The 23,632-nt window shown below is 32.8% G+C and overlaps 1 protein-coding gene across 6 annotated transcripts in view; it reads right to left on the bottom strand.

The window, feature by feature from the left end:
* Window positions 1-9,427, bottom strand: part of LOC145267012 (uncharacterized) — a 360,917-nt gene extending 351,490 nt beyond the window's left edge. For 5 of the 6 annotated variants that reach the window (XM_080122916.1, XM_080122928.1, XM_080122955.1 and 2 more), the window contains exon 1: window positions 8,724-9,427. In XM_080122916.1, coding sequence (XP_079979042.1) covers window positions 8,724-8,895 — 172 coding nt within the window. In that variant the 5' untranslated portion in view covers window positions 8,896-9,427. Of the gene's footprint in view, window positions 1-2,308; window positions 2,331-8,723 lie in introns of those variants that run through there. The other variant, XM_080122963.1, reaches the window with a different exon arrangement.
* Window positions 9,428-23,632: the final 14,205 nt, after the last annotated feature.

Below are 23,632 nucleotides of genomic sequence, written 5' to 3'. Positions count from 1 at the left end.
TCCCAAACAACGTTGGGTACGTACAGCTACTATCTATTATTATACAAGATGTGAGTTACATTCACTTCCCTCAGTCTTTTCCCTATATACTTTAATAACATTAAGTGCATGCTAAAACATGCCTTAGCTTGCTTTAGGATTGAGAAGAAGGACTGTGTTTTCATGGTTCTAATTAACCAAAACTTATATAAGTAAACTCACATCTTTGTTAACAACAGGGTGGCCCACTTAAAAATAGTCAGATCTGTGTAATCTTTTCCTAATCAATTTTTTTTTTCAGATTAAGCGACCCACTTAAAAGTAGCCCGATCTCTCTAATCTTTCTCTTATCGACCAACTGACACCACAAGACAAAATTGAATTCTTTTTCCAACAAGATGGCACTACATGCCACACGTCTCACAAATCACTGACACGAGTTCATGACATGTTTATGGAAGAGAGAACAATAAACAAAGGGTTATGGCCACCACATTCTCCGGACTTGTAAGCGTGTGATTTTTATCTTTGGGGGACTTTAAAACAAAAAGTGTATGCAAATAATCCTCACAATCTAGACCAACTAGGAGAACATTACCAATACTATCAGGAGAATCACCAGAGAAGATCTACAGGTAGTATCTGCAAACGTTGTTAAACGTGCCCAGAAATGCATGGATGTCAACGGGGAGCACTTCCAGCATCTTTTATAACACTACAGGTAATTTAAACAATAAAAGAATGTTCTTCCTCTCTATTACATTTTCTGGGCTACTTTTAAGTGAGCCACCCTGTAACTTTCCCTTCTATGTTGATTCAACTACTCTCATATTTTTTTAATGTCTCTGAAAGAAAGAGTGACTATATTTACGTATGCCAGAAAAATGTATATAAATTAAATAACAAAATAATAAATCTCTAAACTTCTACACAAGAAAAATAAGATTAATAATTCTAGATGCATTACTAATGGAGATTTGGTATCTATCTGTCTAAGGTCGATATTATACTAGTAATATCTTTCAATGCTCAATTGAGGGTCTCCAGGTAGTGCAGTATTTGTTCTGTTTTCATGAAACCATCCTCCCAGGTATTATTTCCACCATGAGGGGGCTGTAATATATGTTAGTTCGCCATATATACTGAAACAGATGTGACCAGGAGGAGCATATTTTTGCTAATTATAATAAAAGAAGTAAAGAAACTTAGGCACTTGTGCACTACTGCGAAGGAACAACTTTTTTTGGTTTTCAGTTTGGAAATTTCGATAGTTCACAGCAATGCCAAGCAAGTGAAATTTTCAAATGCCTATTTTTTTTTTGTTGTTGTTAATTATATATTTGACTTTTTAACCACTTTTTTAAGAGTCGTGAATTGTAAAACAAAGCCAAATAATGATGAAACTTTATTATTTGTACTGAATAAACGAATGAAAAATGTCAATATGTATGACTTAACATTTATAAAAATTTTTGGACATGCATTATTGAATTTTGTGCGAATTTTGAGTTTTTTTTGTTTTTTTTTTCAAAATTTTAAGTTTGTACCAAGTCAAAATTTTGTAATAAATGAATAAAAGTCGTCAGCCTCTGCTGTGCACTCTCTAAATCCACAAACAAAACCAAAAGAGTGGTTCCTTTGCAGTAGTGCCGGAAGGTACGGGCAAAATGAATGCCGCTGCTCAAAATGTATAAACATTTTGACCCCTCCCTTTATTTAAAAATTCACCAAAAATCAGGAAATTAACCACTTTTAATAAAAAATTTCAGTATTTATCAAATAATGATCGCGGAATATAATGAACTAATTATTTTTATTTAAATCTTAGTGAAAATATATTATTTTGTTTAAACAAAAACAGTTATGGTTTTCAGTAGTAAATAAAAAACGCAAGTATTTTTGCTTTTTTTTTTTATATATATATAAATAAAGCATTGTAATTTGTAACAATAAAATAAAAATAAAATAATTTTTACAGGAAAATTACGAAAAAAAGCCCCTGAAGTCCGTATTAATGAATTTGATATAACTCGAAGAAAAATTTATTTCTCAAACTACCAATATTATCATTGAATTAAGCATTATTTAATATTTTCACACAAAAAAAAATATAATTGAAAAAATTATTTCTACTTTCTTTACGCTTACATTTTTAACGTAATCTTCACATGTAAGATTCTAATATTTCCATTGCACGCAAGAACGTATACGTATCAACGTAAAATAATGTTCATATAATCTTGGAAAATAAAGTTAAAAAAAAAAAAAATTGAAAAACAGGAACATAGAAAAATAATTTAATTAAAAAAATGGCAAAAATTATACGAACGTTCCATGTCGGTAAGTACGAATGCACAGAGTTGAAAAGAAAACCAGTCTGTTTTGCCCACCCTCCTCCTCTTTTCAACTACCCGCGTGTTTGTGTTTATCGACTTTAAATTTCACGTAAACATGATAAATTTTAACGTAAGTCAGTATTCTTTCAGTGTGTAATTTTTTCAATGATTATAAATTGTTTTCTTAACCAATTGTAATTCTGTATTAATAAATAATGGTGCTAACTTTTTTTTTCAAATAATAAATTGTCAGTAGTATAATTAATGAATTTAATTAACTTATGCATTTTTAAATGAAAGAAGGAGGGTCTGCGACTCAAAAAAAAGGTTAAGCAACAAGACTTTCTTTAAAGATAGGTCACAATTTATGAATTTTCGAATGACATCAAAGTAGAAAAAATAGCGGGAGTGATTGTGACTCAACGGGTCACGGCTACGTCTAGATTAGTAATTTTGATTTCTTTCAGACTTGTTTCAAGTCAGTGACTAACGCCGCCCCAAGAAAAGAAACAAAAATAAAATCTTACTGAGCCAACATTACGTGAGTCAAGAGTCACACCTGTTTCATCTACTTTCGACCAACCTTTACATTTGATTTAGTTTGGCTTATAAAAGAAATCATTTCAAACGTTTAAAATTTAGATTGTAACGTGTCAATCAGGCGCGTTTGAGAAAAACAATCTTATAATTTGGTGTTTATTATGAGAAAAAAAACAAACAAAAAAACGGTATTTTATGTACCTATTTACTATGCCTCCCCACGGGACAGAGTTAGACACCAGAGTCGTTTTTTAACGTGGAGAAAACGTACAAAAATAAAAATTGTCTCAGTCGTGAAGGATTTCTCCATCGAAAGAGAACAAGAAAATGAAGTGCAGCGAAGAACAGATACTACCAAAAGGCCAAGAAAATGAAAACGGTATTTTATGTAAATGAAAAAAAAAAAGAAAGTTTTTTCGGTGGACGAATACACCCCCTCCCAGCACATCTCTACCAGTGCCGTTGCCGTGGTAGAGATATGCTGGGAGGGGGTGTATGTGCATTATGTGTGGTAGAGTACCACACATATGCATTTTTTAAACTACTTTTTACCTATTACACAACAAATTATGATTAACTGAATACTTACGAAGAGAAGGTTCCGCGCCGTAATAATGTTATTTTAGAAACCCATTCTTAACATGGGGAGGGCGTTTTGTAACTATTCTGTACTTTCACCTAACAATTTAATAAACAAAAGATACCGTAAAAATACTATATATATGTAGAGAAAGTACCGGGCTTTATATATAAGCACCTTAACTTATTTACATTTTTAATAGGGGGTTCAGTTAAGAGCCAGTTTACTTATCCCCACACGAGTGAGGATTATTTTTGGTATATACGTATCTGAAGAGTGGGTGTGGGTGTAATTCAGTAAATAGAAATGGCCTCAATTGAGAAGGATTTCTCTTTTGGCTGAGGACAGTTTAACCTAGTGATCTTACTTGTCTACTGAGGGTAAAGTTAGGCAAGGTCGGTTTGGAATATAGCTGGACTTCCTCCCAAAAGGAGTCATTATAGATTATTATTGGGTACTGGTGGTGCACTGGTGCACTCAGAGAGTGATCCGGACGTAAATAACAACGTTATTATTTAAAAAGCCATACTAGTGCAAAGAGTGATCCGCCGGATCACTCTTTATTATTATTACCGATTATTGGTAAGTGTACAATTTAATCAAGAAATTAAAAAAATGAAAATATCGAAAAAAGGTTATATTGTACCTATCCGTTTTGGACTGAAGATCCCCGAAAATAAATTTTCACTTAATTTGATCAAGTATTTTTTTTTTTTTTTTTTTTTTTTTTTTTTTTTTTTACAGCGGAAAAATACGTTTTTATGACAGCACGTTGAAGGTAGACATCTTTGAATTGTTTGGATTTTTGAATACGCCACGGGGAGATAACTCAGTTTAAAGCGCCGACACTCCCTCTCCATCTTTAATACTAGCAATCGAACCTTTTGCTCGGTATCATAACAAATTGTTTTTTCGCTGTAAAAAAAAAAAAAAAAAAAAACTACTTGATGAAATTAAGCGATTTTTTTTTTTTTTTCAGAGAACTTCGTTCCTTAACGGATATGTACAATATAACCTTTTTTCGATATTTAAATTTTTCTTAAATCACTCTTCGGGCTGCTATACCGATTGTATTGAAACTCTCAGAATAAATGATTTGGGGCGAATTTGATTTTTAACGGTTACATTACGCCCATCGTTTCCGCTTTTTCTGTGTTGCCACCCGAATTTAGGGTTATTGTTAGAGTTTATGAAGGACATGTATATTTCCATAAGTTTATGGTACAAATAAATAAAAAACACTCAGAGGATTTCAGTAGTTATGGAGTCAATTCTGAGTACCTACGGGAAATCCAGAAATGACTAAAGCAGTTTACGATTTGAAAACCACGAAAAAAATATATAAAAGAGTAAGTAAGCCAAGAATGACTTTCATATCGGAAACTGCTTCGGCAATTTCCGAGACTGGCTCCTCTCCGTCAATAGTTGTAACTGATTCCACAAGTACCCATTTTATTATCCCTGGCATGGTAGACCTACTCATTTTTTGCAATTCTTTCAGTGGATTAATGGATTATTATCGATTGATCCGGAAAAAATGTTAAAAATTCAATATTTAAAAAGGTTTTTAGGGAGTGCTCCCACCCAGCCTAGTAACAGTTTGGTAAATCGATCCCCTATATTGGAACCAGTCGGTGTTTGAAAATCAAACTTTTAAACTAATTCACCCGTCCTTTAAAATATATATATATATATATATATATATATATATATATATATATATATATCTTAATCTTTTTCATACATTTCTTACCAGTTTTGGTGAAGCAGAAGAATAATCCAAGTCTGCTGCAAACACTTGATTTTTAAAGGTATTCGGGTCTATTTTCAACGAATATCACAAGTTGTTTTCATGAGATTACGACATTCATTATTAAATGCATTCTCTATGGCTTTCACTGGTTGCCATATTTGTTTTTGCGCGCGAGCATTCAATTATCTTTAAATATTGATTTTTTTTTTTTTTTTAAATAGTGTCCAATCGATAATAATAATCTGCTGAAAAAATTAAACGACAAAAACAAAAAATATACGGGGGAGAGGGGTGCATAGGTCCACTCCTGGATTTACTACTTACTACTTATATGTAGTTTAGTTTGCTTATAAAGGTATTGCAAACATTCCTATAAAATCTCCACGGGTGATATCATTTGAAAAAGAAAAATGTTTAATTTGTAGATGGGTCAAGTTTGTTATGCGAAGTTTAAGTTAATATAAAATTATTCAGATTCTACCCCCCCACACACACCCCAAAACGCTTCCTTTTCATTTGTTTTCAGATGTTACACTTCAATTTCTTGTTCTTTGTCAGTGGAGAAATCCTTCACGACTGAGACAATTTTTATTTTCGTCGCTTTCTCCACGTTAAAAAATAAAAATAAAAATAACGACCCTGGTGTCTAACTCTGTTCCGTGGGGAGGCCAAGTAAATAGGAAAATTACAACAGCTTGAATATACAAGTAAAGGGTGGCCATTTTATGTGACACGTACATAAAAAAAAAAAAATAAAAATAAAAGGATAATTTAAAGTGAAATGGGTTTCGGCATTACACCCAAATAACCCATTTTGACTTTTAGCATGCTAGTCAATATAAAAACATTACAAAATCTAAGTTATAACAAATCGTACAAATGAAACAACGAAATGAAACTAGGCTGAAAAAAATATAGTCACTATCTTTATAAATCGGAGGAGAAAAAAAGCTAGTCGAGGAAGATCGATAACTCGAGTTCATAATCCTGACATTAACTTGAAAATTATAAACTTAAGATCGTTCTATGTTCTTTTTTACCTAGCTTTTCGATTTGCTGAAAGATGACGACTATATTTTTCCGGTGTGGTTTTCATTTTGGATTTTCAAGTATACGATTAGACTTGGTATAACTTAGGATTATTATTATTATTATTATTTAAAAAACAAAACAAACAAAAAAAAAACAAAAACAAAACATGCTTTAAGTAAAAAAAAAAAATAAATAATGTGTGGGAGTAACGTGGAAAGAAATCTATTTAATCAGTAAATAATTTACGTGACCGAAATAGAAATTTAACGAAAACTGACCACTTCCAACTAAAGTTTCATAATCTGCTTAATTCATCATATTCCGAAGAATTCTTTCAAGAATCAGCAAAAAATTTTTTACGTGTCATAAGTTTTGGAAACTTATTTATGCATGCACTTACACACACACACACGCGCGGAGCAAGGAGCAACCGGACTCAAAAACGAATTAAAAAAAACTACCTGTTGAATATACCCGGTGAAGAGAAATTACAAACAATTGCACCGAAAAGAACGGTTAGAAACTTTTAAAAGATCTCTGGATTTGGAGTGATTAAAATTGTAAATGAATGTCTGACATCCGATAGGATGCCACATCTTCATGCAAAACAAAGTAATAGGAAAATTAAAACAAAAAAGAAAGTTCCCAATGATGCGGTGTTAAACAGCTGATGATGCTAAGGAAAAGATTACGAAAGGTAAATTTTTACCTGGTTTCTACCTTAACATTTTCCTATAAATTGATGACTAGCTGGGTTTTCGGGTATGCTGAAAACGAATATCTTAAATTTTCCGTAGCTTTCCGGATATTAAGCAATGTCATCTCTTATGTTATTGCAAGTGGCCATCTTGGTATGCGCAAGCGTGTAAACGCAATCCCGAGAAACTAAGCGCAAACGCGCGGACTAAGATGGCCACCAGCAATACATAAGAAATGACATTGCTTAATATCCGGAAAACTACTTATTTGCGGAAAATTTCGATGCAAAATTCGTTTGCAGCATACCTGGAAACTAACCAAAGTTATCATTTTAAAGGAAAATGTTAAGGTGGAAACCAGGTAAAAATTTAGCTAACGAAATAGTAACCATGGTCTTATGTACATCATGAAAAGAAACTGGAATCTTAGGAAGATCTCCATCATTCCAGTAATTATGGGAACAACCGGACTCATGAAAAAGAATGGTACTTGTTAAGATAGGGTCAACAGATCGATTTTTTAAAATATGTCGTTTTAAGCAAAAAACGATATTACGTACTTAACTGTCATGTCGAAAATAGTACTGTATCCAAAGATTTCAAGGTGCTAGTGCACTTACTGATCCGCGCTATTTTTAAAATCCTATTTATGTTTAAAGTTTTATGTTTTTTATTCAATTGTAAGATTAAAGTATAGATTAGTTACAAAACACCTCCTCCCCATGTTAAGAACGGCTTTTTTAAATAACGTTATTATTTCAGCACGGATCAATGAGTGCAGAGTGCACTAGTACCGATTTCGAAAATTCATCGAGTAGAACAACTAATATTTTTTTTTTTTAAAATAAATAAATAAAAAACTCGCTATAGGCAACAAATATTACACGCCATGATGGACAAGTAATCTAAAATATTCGTTCCGAGTTATGTCCCCTTTTCACTATTTTATAACGTGTAAGAAAAATACAATTTTATCCAATTTTCCGTAAAAATTACTTTTAACTATAAATAACTTTCTACACGATGAATTTTCGTAATTTTTAGGTATATTATTCTTTTCGACATGACAATTTTTTGCTAAAAAGGACATTAAAAAAATCGATCTGTTGACTCAAGCACCAAATAAATTTAAAAAAAAAACTATCTGGCAAATATACTCGGTGAACAAAGTGCAAGAGAGATACAAACAATAGCACTTAAAGGGATGGTTAGAATGGTAGAAAGATCTCTCGGTTGGAATGTATGACATAGCGCGTGAATAATGTCTGGATACCCCATCCAACTAGAAAACACACACACACGCAGTGCCTTGCACTGCATAGTGCATTTTAATTTCGTTATTCATAAATTTGAAAAGTATATTTGATTTTGGAATGCACTCATGCAGTACTTATTGATCCGTGCTAAAATAATGACATTATTTAGAAAGACATTCTTAACATGGGGACATGAGGATGTTGTGTTGTGGACCTATTCTGTACTTTCACCTAACAATTTAATAAAAACAGATATCGTAAAACTTGATTATTAAACTTGAAAATACTATTTAAAAATAGCGCGGATCAATAAGTGCACTGGCGCCGATTTTTGTTTTAATGACAGTTTGAAATTAATATAACCCATTCGCGTGAGATGAATTTATAATAATAAAATACACACGCATACAAACTTCTCATCGTTTTTTTTTTCCAGCGTAAAAACAAACATCATGGATTGCATTGTTTTTATTGGTGATAAAGCCCGTGTTTTGGTTACTATCGCACCTGCTTTTGTTGGGCGTAAGCTTGAAGCATACTTTTACTTACCATTAAGCTGCGAGGATAGAGATTCCCGATCTCGTTTTAATTTTTCGGAGACAATCTCCGAATTTCGGAGACTCGACTGGACCCCATTGTACAAGTAGATAAAATATATCAACGCAACCAGCACGACCGCTATCAGTAGAGTTCGAAATGTCGATCCATTGCGTTTTATCATGGTTTCCACGATTTATGAAGAAGAATCCTGACAGAAAAGTTTGTCGGTGTAAAAAAAGAAAATTATCCCTGGCAGGAACTCCGAAAAAAGACCCGAACGGGACTGTGACTCGCACTGCCCAAACACACCTTGTACGCGTGTGAACGTATGAACTGGTTTTTACTATAACAATACTTGAGCGGCTTCGTTCTTTCCTTCTTTTTTTTTTTTTTATTTTTTCTTTTCAAATTTTAGCAATGATTTAAGCGGCGCTGTATTTTTAAGCATTATTCCACGTTGCAATGATTTAAGCGGCATCCTTATTTTTAAAATTATTGTTCAAATCTTTACAAAAAACAAAATTTCTAAATTATTTTCCGGACTAGAAAAAAAAAAATGTACGAGACCGATGCATATTGAAAAATAGTGAAACAGAGACAGAGTTATTTTTTTTTTCTTTTCTTGTCTATTTCCTGACAAGGCAAAATCAGTGGCCACGACGACAAACGACCAAACAGAATCGTCACTTCCGGTTTTTAACCTCAAAACAAACAAACTTGTTTTCATGTCATCTGTTTGTTATTAAAACAAAATAAATAAAATAAAAAAAGGGGGCATAAAAGCTTTAAAAACAGATTAATTATATCGTTAAATTAGTTATTTTATATTTTTATTTTTTCAGCATAACATTTTTTGTTTCTTAGTTTCACCATAAGCAGTATTTTCCTTCCACTGCGGAAAAGGTGTGACACAAGGGTCGGAAAGATTATTTATTTCTCTCCCACAGTGAGAAATATGACACAAAGTAGAACTGAAAAGTCAGGGCCATCGTGGAAGAGCATTGTGAACTGCAAAAAAAAAAAAAAAAAAAAAAAAATGTCCGAGCAGCTCAGCCGGCATTACCCGGGAGAGGCACCTCAGGCAGTAGAGACGCTTCTAATTAATTCCTTACCAAAGAGAGAAGGTAAAACCCGAAAGAGTGGGCCACCTAGAGCTACACATCACAAGCAACTTACTGCAATCAACAGAGAAATGGCCTAGACCGCGGGCCACGGGCAACGGCCCTTACGAAGGTCGTGCCTAGACTCTATTAGCTTTTAGCAGCTCGCCAGAGGTTCCCAAAGTCACCATAGGCTATGCAATTGAGATGAGTATTATCTATTAATTTTATTCATTGCGGACAATTATCCTCATCTTTTATTAGTTGTTTGGCCAAAAACATGGTCAAACGACAACAACTATGAAAGGCAGTAATTGCAGTGAATGCAGTCAGGAGATTCAGAGTTCCTATCCATCGCAGTTACCACCTGATGAAGGCCAGAGGAATAGTTGGCCGAAACGTCATGAAACAACTAATAAAAGATATGAGGATAATTGTCTGCAATGAATAAAATTAATAAATTTATTTACGTGTTAGGAATATTAGTTTAAATATATGGAATGTTCATAATGAAAGATTAATGAAGTGACGATATTGTGAGATTTGCACAAGGTTTTAAATTACTGATTTTTTTTATGATCAGAGTGCTACACATGAGCTTAAAGTTAATGTGGTTATTTTCTGAGAAAAACAAAAAAACAGTCCATAATTCATATAAGCGAATGCGTGTGTATGTGTTCATATCATAAGAAGGAGTTTGAAATAAAATTGTTTAAGGGAAGATTTACAGTCTCATTCGATGTGGTAACTTTCCATGATGGGAATTAAAGTTCATGTACATTGTGCGTAATATCAGGACACGGAGGTGGGGGTAACATCTTCCGGTGAAAGAGTTATCCTGAACATGTGCTGTTCTTGAAAAATCCAAGAGGAAGCTTACTTCATTTCCGGTGGGCAAATCTTTAAATACAGGCCTTCTCAAACATTCAAGCCTGTTTGCAGTATTTCTACATGAGGGAGTGCCACATAGTTCCTTTTGTTTTATGTATGCTTGTGGTCGCATCACAGCATCATGTACCTACGCATTCTTCATATGCATGGCCGTTGAAACAGTGATCGCTATGAAATGTTCTGGCTGGCAAAGCGGTTACTACAAGATGTCTTGTTCTCTGTTGGCTGAAGTATGGACATGTATAGTTGTATAAAGCACAGCCTCCCAGATTTTGCTTTCTCAGTCTTTAAGAAGGAATAAGTTTATTACTAATCGCCTGAGGCACTTCTATGGGGAAATGCTGATGAGGCTGCCTGGGCATTTTTGGCAGGTGAGAATAATCTTTCTTAAATCCAGGACCTTGTGTCACATGTTACTGTTGTAGGAGGGAGCTAAATAATGATTACTTGCTGATTATTTACTGCAAAATGTGTTTCAGCTTGCTCCTCACATGAGCACAAGGTCAGTTTTGACAAACCATAAGAGACAGTACCAAACTCAAGGTCAACAGCAGAATGGTGTTCTGTTTCTGACATTAAAGACTTCCTGCTTTAGGTTGCTTACTATTCTGGTTTGCCAAGTTTTGTGCTAAATTTTATTAATTAATTCATTTATTAAGGTTGTTTAGAATTTTAACTTTTTGTTCTAAGGGAGGTAACTATTTTACTTAGAATTCTTAGAAAAATGATTTTTTTTTTTTTTTTTTCAATTATTTCATTTAATGTAACCAAGTTTTATAACATTAGTAACAAAATATAAAAAAAAGAACTGTGACGATATTGCAATTTTTCTGAAACAAAACATTGAAGTAATTGTAAGAAAAAATGATTTTTTTTTAAATTTAGTAAAATAAAATTACCTCCCTTAGAATAATAGATTAAAATTCCAAATAACCATTATTAGTCACCTGAAAGTACAGAATAGTTAACAAACACCCATTCCCATATCAGGAATAGCTTTTTTCTGCAGTTTACGGACCTTACTGAAACGATGTTATGTAGAAAGCCATTCTTAATATGGGCACATGGCTTTTTATATTCTGTACTTTCACCTAACAATTTAATAGAAAAATAATGATGTTTGAAAACTGGAGCTCTCGCCGGAAGTTACATTCCCGATGAGTCTTGAACTTATTTGGTTTACTGCAGTTGTTAACACATTCACTGCCATTCTTGTACCCTGGCCTTGATCACTATAAGTAAATTCATAGTAATGAAATTCTTTTTTCTGTTAGTCAATGCGCGCTCGCTGCTCACACATACAATAACTGTCTTTAATAACACATTGAATTGTATGCTTACGAGTAATCTCGTATTTGGCCCCTGCCATGTATTATGATTTTTTTAACAAAAGTTATAAGTTGAATGATTCATTATAAATAAAAGCTGATTTGAATTATTTTTATTTTAAAAAATATACAAAATGATGATTCCTTTTAGTAAAAGTGGCTTGTGACAATTCCTTTATAAAAAGTGGCCCCTGCAATTGGAAAAAATGGCAAATTCCTATCATAAGTTAGTTTTATTAAAAAAAATATACAAAATGATGATTCCTTTTAGTAAAAGTGGCTTGTGACAATTCCTTTATAAAAAGTGGCCCCTGCAATTGGAAAAAATGGCAAATTCCTATCATAAGTTATTTTTATTAAAAAAAATATACAAAATGATGATTCCTTTTAGTAAAAGTGGCTTGTGACAATTCCTTTATAAAAAGTGGCCCCTGCAATTGGAAAAAATGGCAAATTCCTATCATAAGTTATTTTTATTAAAAAAAATATACAAAATGATGATTCCTTTTAGTAAAAGTGGCTTGTGACAATTCCTTTATAAAAAGTGGCCCCTGCAATTGGAAAAAATGGCAAATTCCTATCATAAGTTATTTTTATTAAAAAAAATACAAACTGGTAAAAACTGAAAATTCCTTTTAATAAAAGTGGCCTATGACAATTCCTTTAAAAATAAATAAATACAAATTTAATATATATATTCCATATTATATTCATATGTATTATTTGTTGAATTTAGTTTATGGAAATTGCAAAAAAATAACTTGCCAATGACAGTAAATGTAATAGAGCTATAGCTGGCAGCGAATGTGTTAATCCTATTCTAACCAAATTCTTTTCTTTTTTATTCTCGTTTTTTTTTTGTTGTTTTCTTTTTTCTTTCCTTTTTTTCTTTCTCTTTTTCTTTTCTTTTTTTCTTTCTCCCTTTTTTCTTTTTGTCTTTTTCATCTTTTCTTTTTTCTTTTCTCTTTTTCTTTTTGTTTTTTTCTTTTTCTTTTTTTTCTTTTCCTTTTTTTCTTTTTTGTTTTTCTTTTGGTTTTTCTTTTTTGTTCGAATGTGTTAATGTTGGGAAAATCCAGTCTCCTTCTCTCTCCAAAAAGACACCATGGCGATTCTTCATTATTTATTTGTTTTCACCTTTACAGACCATTTTCTTTCTGTGTAGAATTATCAATCCTTTTGCTGGAGCACTTTTTTGGGGTAAAGAGAATCAAATATTTTAGAGGGGAGATCAGTTTCCTATATAAATTTAACGTAAACTAATCACTCACTTTAAGACCATCGTCATTTTTTTTTCTGCTTTGATGATGGTTATGAAATGGGTGATCAATTTAACTTAAATTAATATCAGAAATTGGCCCCACTTTAAATATTAAAACAATAATGAAACAAATAATAAAACAAAGCATGAATTGCATAGCGACATGATACGTAATTAATTGTACGCAGAAAAAATAAAATACACAATTGGTCTGTACCAAAGATTAAAATGGACAGTGGTTGTGGGTGAAAGTAAATAATGAAGAAGCGCCACACTCTTGATTGAGATTAAAATTAAAATTGGCCCGGTCTAGAAGGATTTCTTTTTCACTGACCCAGAATCGAACAGATGACTTAATTTTACTTAAAACCGTGTTTTAATAAAATATATATATTTGATAACATTAAGAATTAAAACAATAGGAGGTATTCGAAATTTAATCGTCTACACGAAACGTGGAAAAAACAAAGCCACTATTTCAAGGAAGATGTTGGATGTGGAAATAAATAATGAAGGGAGGTAACTCCAAAAGTTCTCATTTATTTGTTCAAAAGTATAATTGAGATTTTTTTGTAAGGGCAAGATTATGGAGTTCTGTTGTATTTGAGCAATTGATACGTCCAACGCGTACACAGATTTAACCCCCCCCCTCTTCATATGCAACTGTAATCTACTTTAATATTATCATCATAACTTTTGCACCATTTAAAAGAAGCTTAAAATAAACTCGTAATATTTTTCAAAATATTTTACAACATACAAAAATAATGGAAATGCGAGACCAAAATTGTGTTTACATTATTGACGCCTTAAAACAACATTCCTATGCAGTGATCATTTTGAAGGCATAAACATACCCCTGTTGAAAAAAGTGGTTCTTGTGTAAATTTAGACCTATAAAAATCTATGTAATTTTTGGAATATGACATCTTCGTACAGTGACAGGTACGTACATCATAAAGATTTTTTTAAAGATTCTTCTTGAAAAAAAGTTTTTTTTATAGGCCCAATTCTAGACAAGAAACAAAAAAGCTAACAAAAATCAACTAATGGTCAGATTTTCATGAAATTTTCAATTAAGGCTATTATTTAGAAAACCATTCTTAACATGAATAGGGAGAGAATTTTGTAATTATTCTGTACTTTCACCTAACAAATAAAATGATGCCATTAAAATTAAATTTTTACTGGAAAATCCTAAGAATAGCATAATCTGTATTCTGTACAAATATATTTAGCAAATGATGAACAATTTTGTTCATTTAAAAACCCTTTTTGTCAAGAGACATTTTGTATTTCTACACGTCACCAAATAAGACATAAATAGAGAAAAGATATGAACATATACACTTTTGTATTACTTTTTTATACACACACACACGCACACACACACACAATATATATATATATATATATATATATATATATATATATATATATATATATATATATATATATATATCATCAGAACCCTTTATATATATATATATCATCAGAACTCTTTATATATATATATATCATCAGAACTCTTTGTGGTATCGGAATCAGTATTAGAATCGAAAAAATTTGTGCCTATTTTCCAATGCCAAAAACGATTCTGTTAATCGGGCTTTTTATTTGATTTTCTATAAAGGAAAATATTCTCCTGCTAGTAGCATTACTAAAATAATGAATATATATTCATTTTCAACTATTAGTAAAACTAAAATCGATAGATCATCCCTTACAAGTATATCCTTATATTTGAGAAAAGATCTGCACATTTAACATGTGTTTTTATGGTAATCATGAAAAATAACAACTTTATTGTTAAATATTTAGATATTTATTAAGAATCGGAATCGGATCAGTAATTGTATTGGAATCAGGAATTTAATAGGGAATTGGTAATTGTATTGGAATCGGAAAAAATATTGGAATCGTCTTATCCCTAATATATATACATACACAATATATATATATATATATATATATATAGAAAATAAAAAGGAACAAACCGTATTATGTGTTCATCAACGTTTCGTCTTTATTTCGAGACTTCCTCTGGAAATAAAGATGAACACATAATACGGTTTGTTCCTTTTTATTTTCACACATAATACGGTTTGTTCCTTTTTATTTTCTCTATTTTGTCGGAATACTATTTCCATTATTTTCATCATATATATATATATATATATATATATATATATATATATATATATATATATATATATATATATATATACAAAAACTTTACTTTATTACTGGACGAACAATATGTATTTTATGGGGGTGGGGATTAGTTCTCTTCCACTGCAAGAACTTAGACACCAGGGTCAAAGAGTGGGATTGAGAAGTTAGCACCCCTGAGGAGGGGTATTCTGACCTGAAAAATGTGCCTGAGCAACCCTGACGGCATTTGCCGGTGAGGGTGCCTCATACAATTAGCAATAAACTAACCCCTTCTCAAAAAGAGAAGACAAAGCCTGGGAGGGTGGGATTCTTAGAACTACATAGAATTAAACAGACCATTACAGGAATGGTCTAATCTCTGTTGATTTTGGAATCTGATGATACATATATAATTATTATAGTAAAAAATAAAATAAAAAAATAACAACAACAATATATATATATATATATATATATATATATATATATATATATATATATATATATATATATGTATATATATAACACAAAAATTAGGTAAGCTTATATTTAATTAAAGATATGTTGAAAAAGGGGTCTTTTTATTTTCTGTAATAAATTTATTTCCAAAAATTGGAATTTAGTTGTTTTCTGTTCTTTTAAAAATGTACCTTCACCTTCTTTTTGATGTGTTAATTCTGATTACTCATTTAATTTACTATTTCTTTTATTTTGTTTTGTTTATCCAATGTAATTTGAATTTAATTGTTTTCTCTTTTTTAACATCCGTTGATAAAACAGCGCCTAGTAATTTCATATGAGATTTCGTTTTTTGAGATTTAGCCGTCTACAAAAATATCACGTCTAAATTTTTCGAAGGCCAGAAATTTCAGAAACTGTTCAAATCAATAACCCGAAAATTGTATAACTGAGAGTTGTTCCCCTTTGCCCAGTCGTCTTATTTTGCCTGCATTTCTTGATAAACTAACGTACTTTTTTTCTTCTTTTACTAAAACGTGGTTTAAGTGAAAATAAGGGTTTTAGGAGCAATTGTGAAATCTTGAAAAAACCGTTTCACTGAAATTATTAAGAAACCAGCACAGATTGAAGGGCGCTTTCTTCTTCTTCTTCTTCTTCTTCTTCTTCTTCTTCTTCTTCTTCTTCTTCTTCTTCTTCTTCTTCTTCTTCTTCTTCTTCTTCTTCTTCGTCTTATTATTATTATTATTATTATTATTATTATTATTGTTGTTGTTGTTAATAATAATAATAATAATAATAATAATAATAATAATAATAATAATAATAATAATAATTTAGTTTTTTTATCCCTCAATTATTTTTCTTTTTACATTATTTAAGAAAAGTATGCAAAAATACTATACAGTGTGTATTTTGATTATAACATTTTTATCCTCGCCCCCTAATATGGGTGTGCTTTTTCTATAAAAGTACTGTATAAGTTAAAAACGAAAAATCTCCACGCACCATGATCACCATAAGCCCATAAACGCACACACATGCACATGCATACAACCACTACTAACTTTTACCAAACGCATTTAAATTTAATCTTCTACCGACCTGTATAATCTTAACGTTCTGAAACTGTTTTCAAGTTTTTTTTATTCAAAATTATATTTCGTTCAAGACCCTCTTAACGAGGCAAGAAAAAAATGGAAGCTTGTTGCTTAGCTATTGTTCCTGAGACAAAAGGGTAAAAAAAAAATATCACTTATTGTTTAGGAGGAGAGGATTGCCACTTGGATTGAGGGTTATTGGTAGGATAAGCAATTTTTATTTCATTCAGGAAGGAGGAGCACTCAAAAATTAAGTGACTAGTGTACGGCCTTTTTCAAGTCTCACACAAAAACACACATTCACATTTCAAGCTATGTCATATACATACGCGCACACAAACATACACGCCCACGTCTACACATGTACACATATTCACGTTCGCGTACATACACTCACATTCACGTGTATAGACACACACGCTAACGCACACATATGTACTCACACACGTGCACACGAACGCACACATGGATGACGCCACTTCCGCTTTCTAAGGAATTATACACATGCGCAAATGACCACCAGAAACGAGTATAAAACAAAGAGACAAGCTGTTTCTAATCCTTTTAGGACCAACTCTCAACCAGAGAGGTTGGGCTAACCAGCCGCCTCCCTTTCGGGAGGTGCACGCTCGCGCGCATCACGCCCACTTACTACTATGTGGGACAACGAGCTAACAGACCGTATGTACACATTCACACTCTTTCTCTCTCTATCTACTACTGGTCCCTGAGAACACCTTCGCGTAGCTGACTACTAACTGATGTCAACTCTCATATCCTCTTCTTTGTCTACACGCTGGACTATCATTCTCAATTTTTACTACAACACTTATTTCTCTTCCCACGCGTGAACAAACGATAGTGACCTGAACTTGAGATGAAAACACGTTTCCTTTTCTTGCTACAACACCAGTCGTGCAACGAACATTGGTTACATACGCGCGGACATGAATACATGTTATAACTAAAATGTTCATTCTTTCAACAGTAAATAAACGACGTTTATCTTATCCATCAATTGAGTCTTTGTTTCCTTCAATTCCATTCATTTCATTATTCTTTTGTAACGGGATTGGGGTATTTATATATCCTAGTCTCCTACACTAGCCGTCATTTTAATTCTTGTCTTGTTAAAAGAGTTTTGAGCGAAATCTAATTGTAAATTAAATAAATAAAACAAAAAAAACTTAAAACACTTTCAGAATGTTAAATATATACTGGTCAGCAGAAATTAGATTATATATATATATATATATATATATATATATATATATATATATATATATATATGTAAGAAATGTCTTGTTGGTTCTTTAAACCATAATATGGTTAATTAGCGTTTTCACCTTGAAGACCTTTTTTCTTAGAAAGTCGCCCATATTTTATTTGGACGTAAACAAATAATATTTTATTTATTCATTATTTTTATTTTACTTATAAAACAGTAATTCATCGACATGCATGTTTCAAGATCCTTTTTCTCTCCAGTGTAGCTTGACTGTTTTTAGGAATCAATAGGCCATGTGCATTAAAAACGATAAAAACAGTAAAATTATTTAGGACTGTGTAGCATAATAGATAGCACACCAGACCATAATACACATGGTCTAATGTTCAATTTCTAGAAACAGTCAAGCTACGCTGAACATGCATGTCTGTAGATTACTGTTTTAAAATGAAAGTATATATATATATATATATATATATATATATATATATAGCATCGAATATGTTAGCAAAAGGGGTAGACAATTTCTGTTTATATCAAGTCGGGAATGACTCGAGGAAAACAGCAAGAATTACATACGTAAACCTTTTTCTTTATTTTAGTTAGTGAGAGGGGAACCTATTGCTACACTTTCCCCTAAGCATTTCAATTGAACTTGTATTAAACAGAATACTTTTACTCTTGTTATATTTTTAATGAAAGTAGACAATGTATTGTGGATGCAATATCGACAGCTCCTGTAACTCGTTTTTCCTTATTTGTCCCTCAGTCCTCATTTAAGAATGAGTGATTTTTCTGATAAAGGGGGAAGAAAAAGCTGTATTCTAGGTTGGCTGTAATTTTGCTTGAACAATCTCCTGAAGTGTCGGAAATTTTCTGTTTCTATGTCTATCCTTGTAGCCTTGTCACTAGTAAGGGTGCTGGAGGTAAATGTTTTAACTGGGCTGACGTTATCTGTCTGATAGTCAGTGACCCCAACCTTGGAATAACCAGGTGTAAAGCACTGGGGCTGCTGTATTGCCATTTGGTGAATGGATTCTGAACCATGCAGTAGCTTCTGGTGGAGCTTCTTGATGCCATAATTGTTACGGCTTTATCTTATGGGCTACAAAAAATATTTTTTCGTTTCTTTTTCTCCCTTAGTTTTTCTTTCTATTCTGATCTTATCAAGTCTGTCAAGCTGTTCCACAAATCCTTCTCCAGCATCATGGGTCTACATTCCAACCTTCCAGAGGTTGAAACCCAATTACAGGAGACCAAGCCAAACCTATTATTCCTAAGCAAAACTGACATTGGACTGACTATTTCCCTTGATGGGTTTGAAATTAAAAGATACTCTATCTTAACATCAAAATCTGACTCCTAAGATTGCCATGGGCATGGAATATGTGTCTACATTAGAAATGGCTTTCCATGTGACATCTCCAGAGAAGACCCTAAATTACCATATATGTGCTTCCGGGTTACATTTCTCACACCATTGTGTTTATATTTGCCCTCTATCACCCCCCTCAACTGCAGAGTTACTATCTTTAAGAGCATACCTGAGAAAATTGACCACATCCTGTCTGCTCATTCTTCGGCAAAAATTCTCATCTGTGGAGACTTCAATGTTTGCAATGTGGAATGGTTAGCCCACTCACACAAGATAGATGATGGAGGAAGTTCTTTCACGATTTCTCCATTGCTTATGACCTAACTCAGATTGCTCACGAACCCACCCAACACTGATGTACCTCTCCATCGTACATATATTGATACTCTATGGCTAACTGGGATAGATTCTGTAAATTTATATCAGATCTACCTCTGCATTGCATGTTTCAAAAGAATGTGTCATCGATAGTATATGACTGAATGGTTAATTGTAGGTATAGACCTCTTCATACCCTTCAAAAACTTCCAGCAAAAACCAAACAGCCAACTGTGGTGCTCTCCAGAATGTACTGCTGCTATCGCACACAGAAATCACTTTTTCCATTACTTCCAACATGAGATGTACTGAGACCAAAGCCGCTTTCAGGACTGCCAGCAACCACTGTAAAAGAGTAATAAAAAATGTGAGAGAGTTCAAAGTAGCTGAACAGTGGCTTGGTTCTCACCAGTTTTGGTAAATAGCAAACAGGGTTTTGAACAGAAGCATATGCTCTATCCCAACCATCATCAATAGACCTGTTGTGATCTCGTCAGCATTAGACAAAGCCAAACTCTTTTCCAAGAACTTTGCAATTAATTCTACCCTATGCTGTCAAGGCCACCAACGCCCCCCCCACCTCCATATTTCCCCTATATCTGTGCGTAATGTTGCCAAGCTAATCAAAAATCCAGTAAATCAATTGGCCATAATGCCATTCTAATTATAGTGTTGAAAAAGCTTCAACCAGAACTAGCTCCCATACTTACAAAGCTGTTTAAGCGTTGTCTTAAAAAAAAAATTGCTCGAAAACCTCATCACTCTGCCCTGTATTTAAGAATTCAGGTGAGCGGTCATCTTCCTCTCACTACAGACCAATAAGTCTCCTGTGTGTCATGAGTAAGTTGCTGGAATCTATGTTAAATAGAGAAGTAGTCAATCACCTCAGCAAAAATAAATTCCTTAGTGACATGCAATATGGTTTCCATTCTGCTAGATCTACAACAGATGTGCTAACAGTTATATTTCATAGGATTAGCGAATATCTCGACAGAGGCTTCTTTTCTAGGGCAGTTGCTCTTGAGATATCAAAGCTCTTTGATAAGGTATGGCATAAAGATCTACTCTACAAGATCTCCAGCTACAGTATAACTAGAAATTTCTCCTCAATTATTAAATCATCTCTATGATAGATACATGAGAGTAGAGGTTGATGGGTAGAAATCAGAAGCTCACAGTCGTAATGCTGGAGTCCCTCAGGGTTCCATCCTGGGCCCAACTCTCTTCCAGATCTACATCAATGCTTTCCCAAATCACATCTTAAGATCATTTGTAGACATTTATGCTGACGACACTACCATCCATGGCAATACATCAAAGGCCATAAATGACCTTTAGCGCATTGTGCAATGGGGAAAGAGGTGACTAGTTAATTTTAATGCATCAAAAACCAAGCTTCTATCTTCACATCATCAACGCTCTGATTCCTAACTGGCATCAATTGAAATGAATGGCTTTTGTCTTGGGGTGGGGGGGGGCTCCATATTTTGAAAAGCTTCTGGGTTTGACCTTTACTCCTGATCTGAAATAGAACACGTACATCAAATCCATTGTCAAGATCGCTGGAAAAATAGTAGGATCCTTCTATCAATCCAGTAGATATCTCACTGCTGATGCAATTCTCTACCTGTATAAGAGCCAAGTACGTTCAAGGATGGAGTACTGTTGGCACATCTGGACAGGAGCTGCTAAAAAGATCTTATCCTGCTTTGACAGAGTTCAAAATAGACTTCATAGCCTAGTGGGGGATGCTCTTTTCTCTTCCCTGCAACCTCTTTCCCACAGAAGAGACATTCCGAGCCTGTCTCTGCTTTATCATTATTTTCATGGCAATTGCTCGTCTAGCTGAAACCACTATCACTCTTTATCTGTGCCTAAACCTAAATGTAGATGCCATGAACAAAGCTTCTGTGTTCCTTCTATCTAGCTGACTACAATCTTGACTATTGTTGGTCAGATTTTTATCCCATTGTAATGTTACACACTCGTTTACACACGTAGACCCAACGCATTGTTGTAGAGTATGTCGCAAGGAACATAGGACAAGTAATAACTCGATTCCTTTTTTATTTGTAACAATGACATTTATTTCTCCATTTTCCAGCTACACGTGACTTCTCGTTATGACCATGAATTCACCCACGTCTACAGAAGAAGGGACAATGAAATAGAGTTTCATTCTATATTCAAAAGCAACTTTATTTGTCATCTTCGTTAGTAGCGTGTACAAAAGAGGTCAGTGTTCGTGCATGCTTGTATTTATAGTAGTAATGAAAAGAGTTACTGATGTGGAGATGAAGATTAGGTATCCGACAAGCGTTAGGCCTGGGGTCAAAGTCCCGGGCAAATATCTGCTGCCAGCTGAAGCCAGGGAGAAAGAAAGTAAGAAGAAGAGCGTTTTCGGTTTTACTTTTTATACACTTGGTCATGTGACTGAGAGCTATCTCGTGATTGGGCAAGCCAGTAAACCGTGAGATTTAAATCCTGATACTGTGCTTATTTCCATATAGCCTCCGTATGCACGTCTGCGTTCTATTCCATTATTCCATTATTCCGTTTCATCATTCTTGCTGCAAAAGTAATAAGTTGTTTGGGAATAGTGCCTAAATCATGTCCAAACCCAATTTTCCCTACCAATAATTATGGATACCCAAAGTAGAATTCAACCCAGATTTTAATGCAAATAAAGAACTACTTATTTTTTTTTAAAGATTTTGCTGTGTGGAGTCTTCATTTGCAGCACTATTGTCAGTCTATCAGGACACAGTCTTGGCACTATTATAGAACAAGAAACGTTATATCTGTTCTAACTAATCACTGTGTTTTGATATTCAGAAAAATGCTGTCATATCTTTTAGTAAAGTTTGGCCCAAAGTTGTGTGAAAAGAAGACCTCGGCTATCCTTGTGCCATAACTTTTGAAGCAAAGGTTATTTTTATCCATATTGTGATGCAGATGTACAACCATCACCCCCAAACAAGGGAGGCTGTAAACATCTGTGAACATTAGGTACGGGCAAAAATGTCCGAATAAAGATAGTTTTGAAAGCCAATTTATCATAATTTTTTTGTAGGTTTCCGACTACTTTTTGATTGCATTTAAAAGATTAGAGACTAAAGTTAATTTCCAAAAGGAAAAAAAATATTTGTAGGCATGAAAAAAAAAAAAAAAACGTTATGGAAAATGTTTTCATGGCAAGCTAATTAATTCAGCTAAATTTTTAAGTTAAATAAATTCATTGTAAAAATCCTTTGAAAGATAAACATTAGTTTTCTGGGTCTAATAAACAATGTTTAATTCAATAATATTTGAGTTTGAGAAATTAATTTTTCTTCGAGTTACATTGAATTCATTAATACTAACTTTAGGGGCTTTTTTCGTAATCTTCTCGTAAAAATTAATTTTTTTTTAATTGTTATAATTTATGATGCTTTATTTTCATACAAAAACAAAAATAAATTAATGCATTTTTTTTACTACTAAAAACTATAACTTTAGTAAAAGTATTTTTTGTTTAAACAAAATAATACATTTTCATTAAGATTTAAGCAAAAATAATGAGTTCGTTATATTTCATGATCATTATTTGATAAATACTGAAAATTTCATTATAGCTGGTTAATTACCTGATTTTTGATGAATTTCTAAGTAAAGGGAGGGGTCAAAATTTATAAACATTTTGAATGTATTGGCATTCATTTTGAACGTAC

The sequence above is a fragment of the Euprymna scolopes genome, chromosome 4 (assembly GCF_053919585.1).
Source record: "Euprymna scolopes isolate OS-2025 chromosome 4, ASM5391958v1, whole genome shotgun sequence".
NCBI lineage: Eukaryota > Metazoa > Mollusca > Cephalopoda > Sepiida > Sepiolidae > Euprymna > Euprymna scolopes.
The sequence above is the reverse complement of the archived record's forward strand: the minus strand, read 5'-3'. Positions and strand labels throughout refer to the sequence as shown.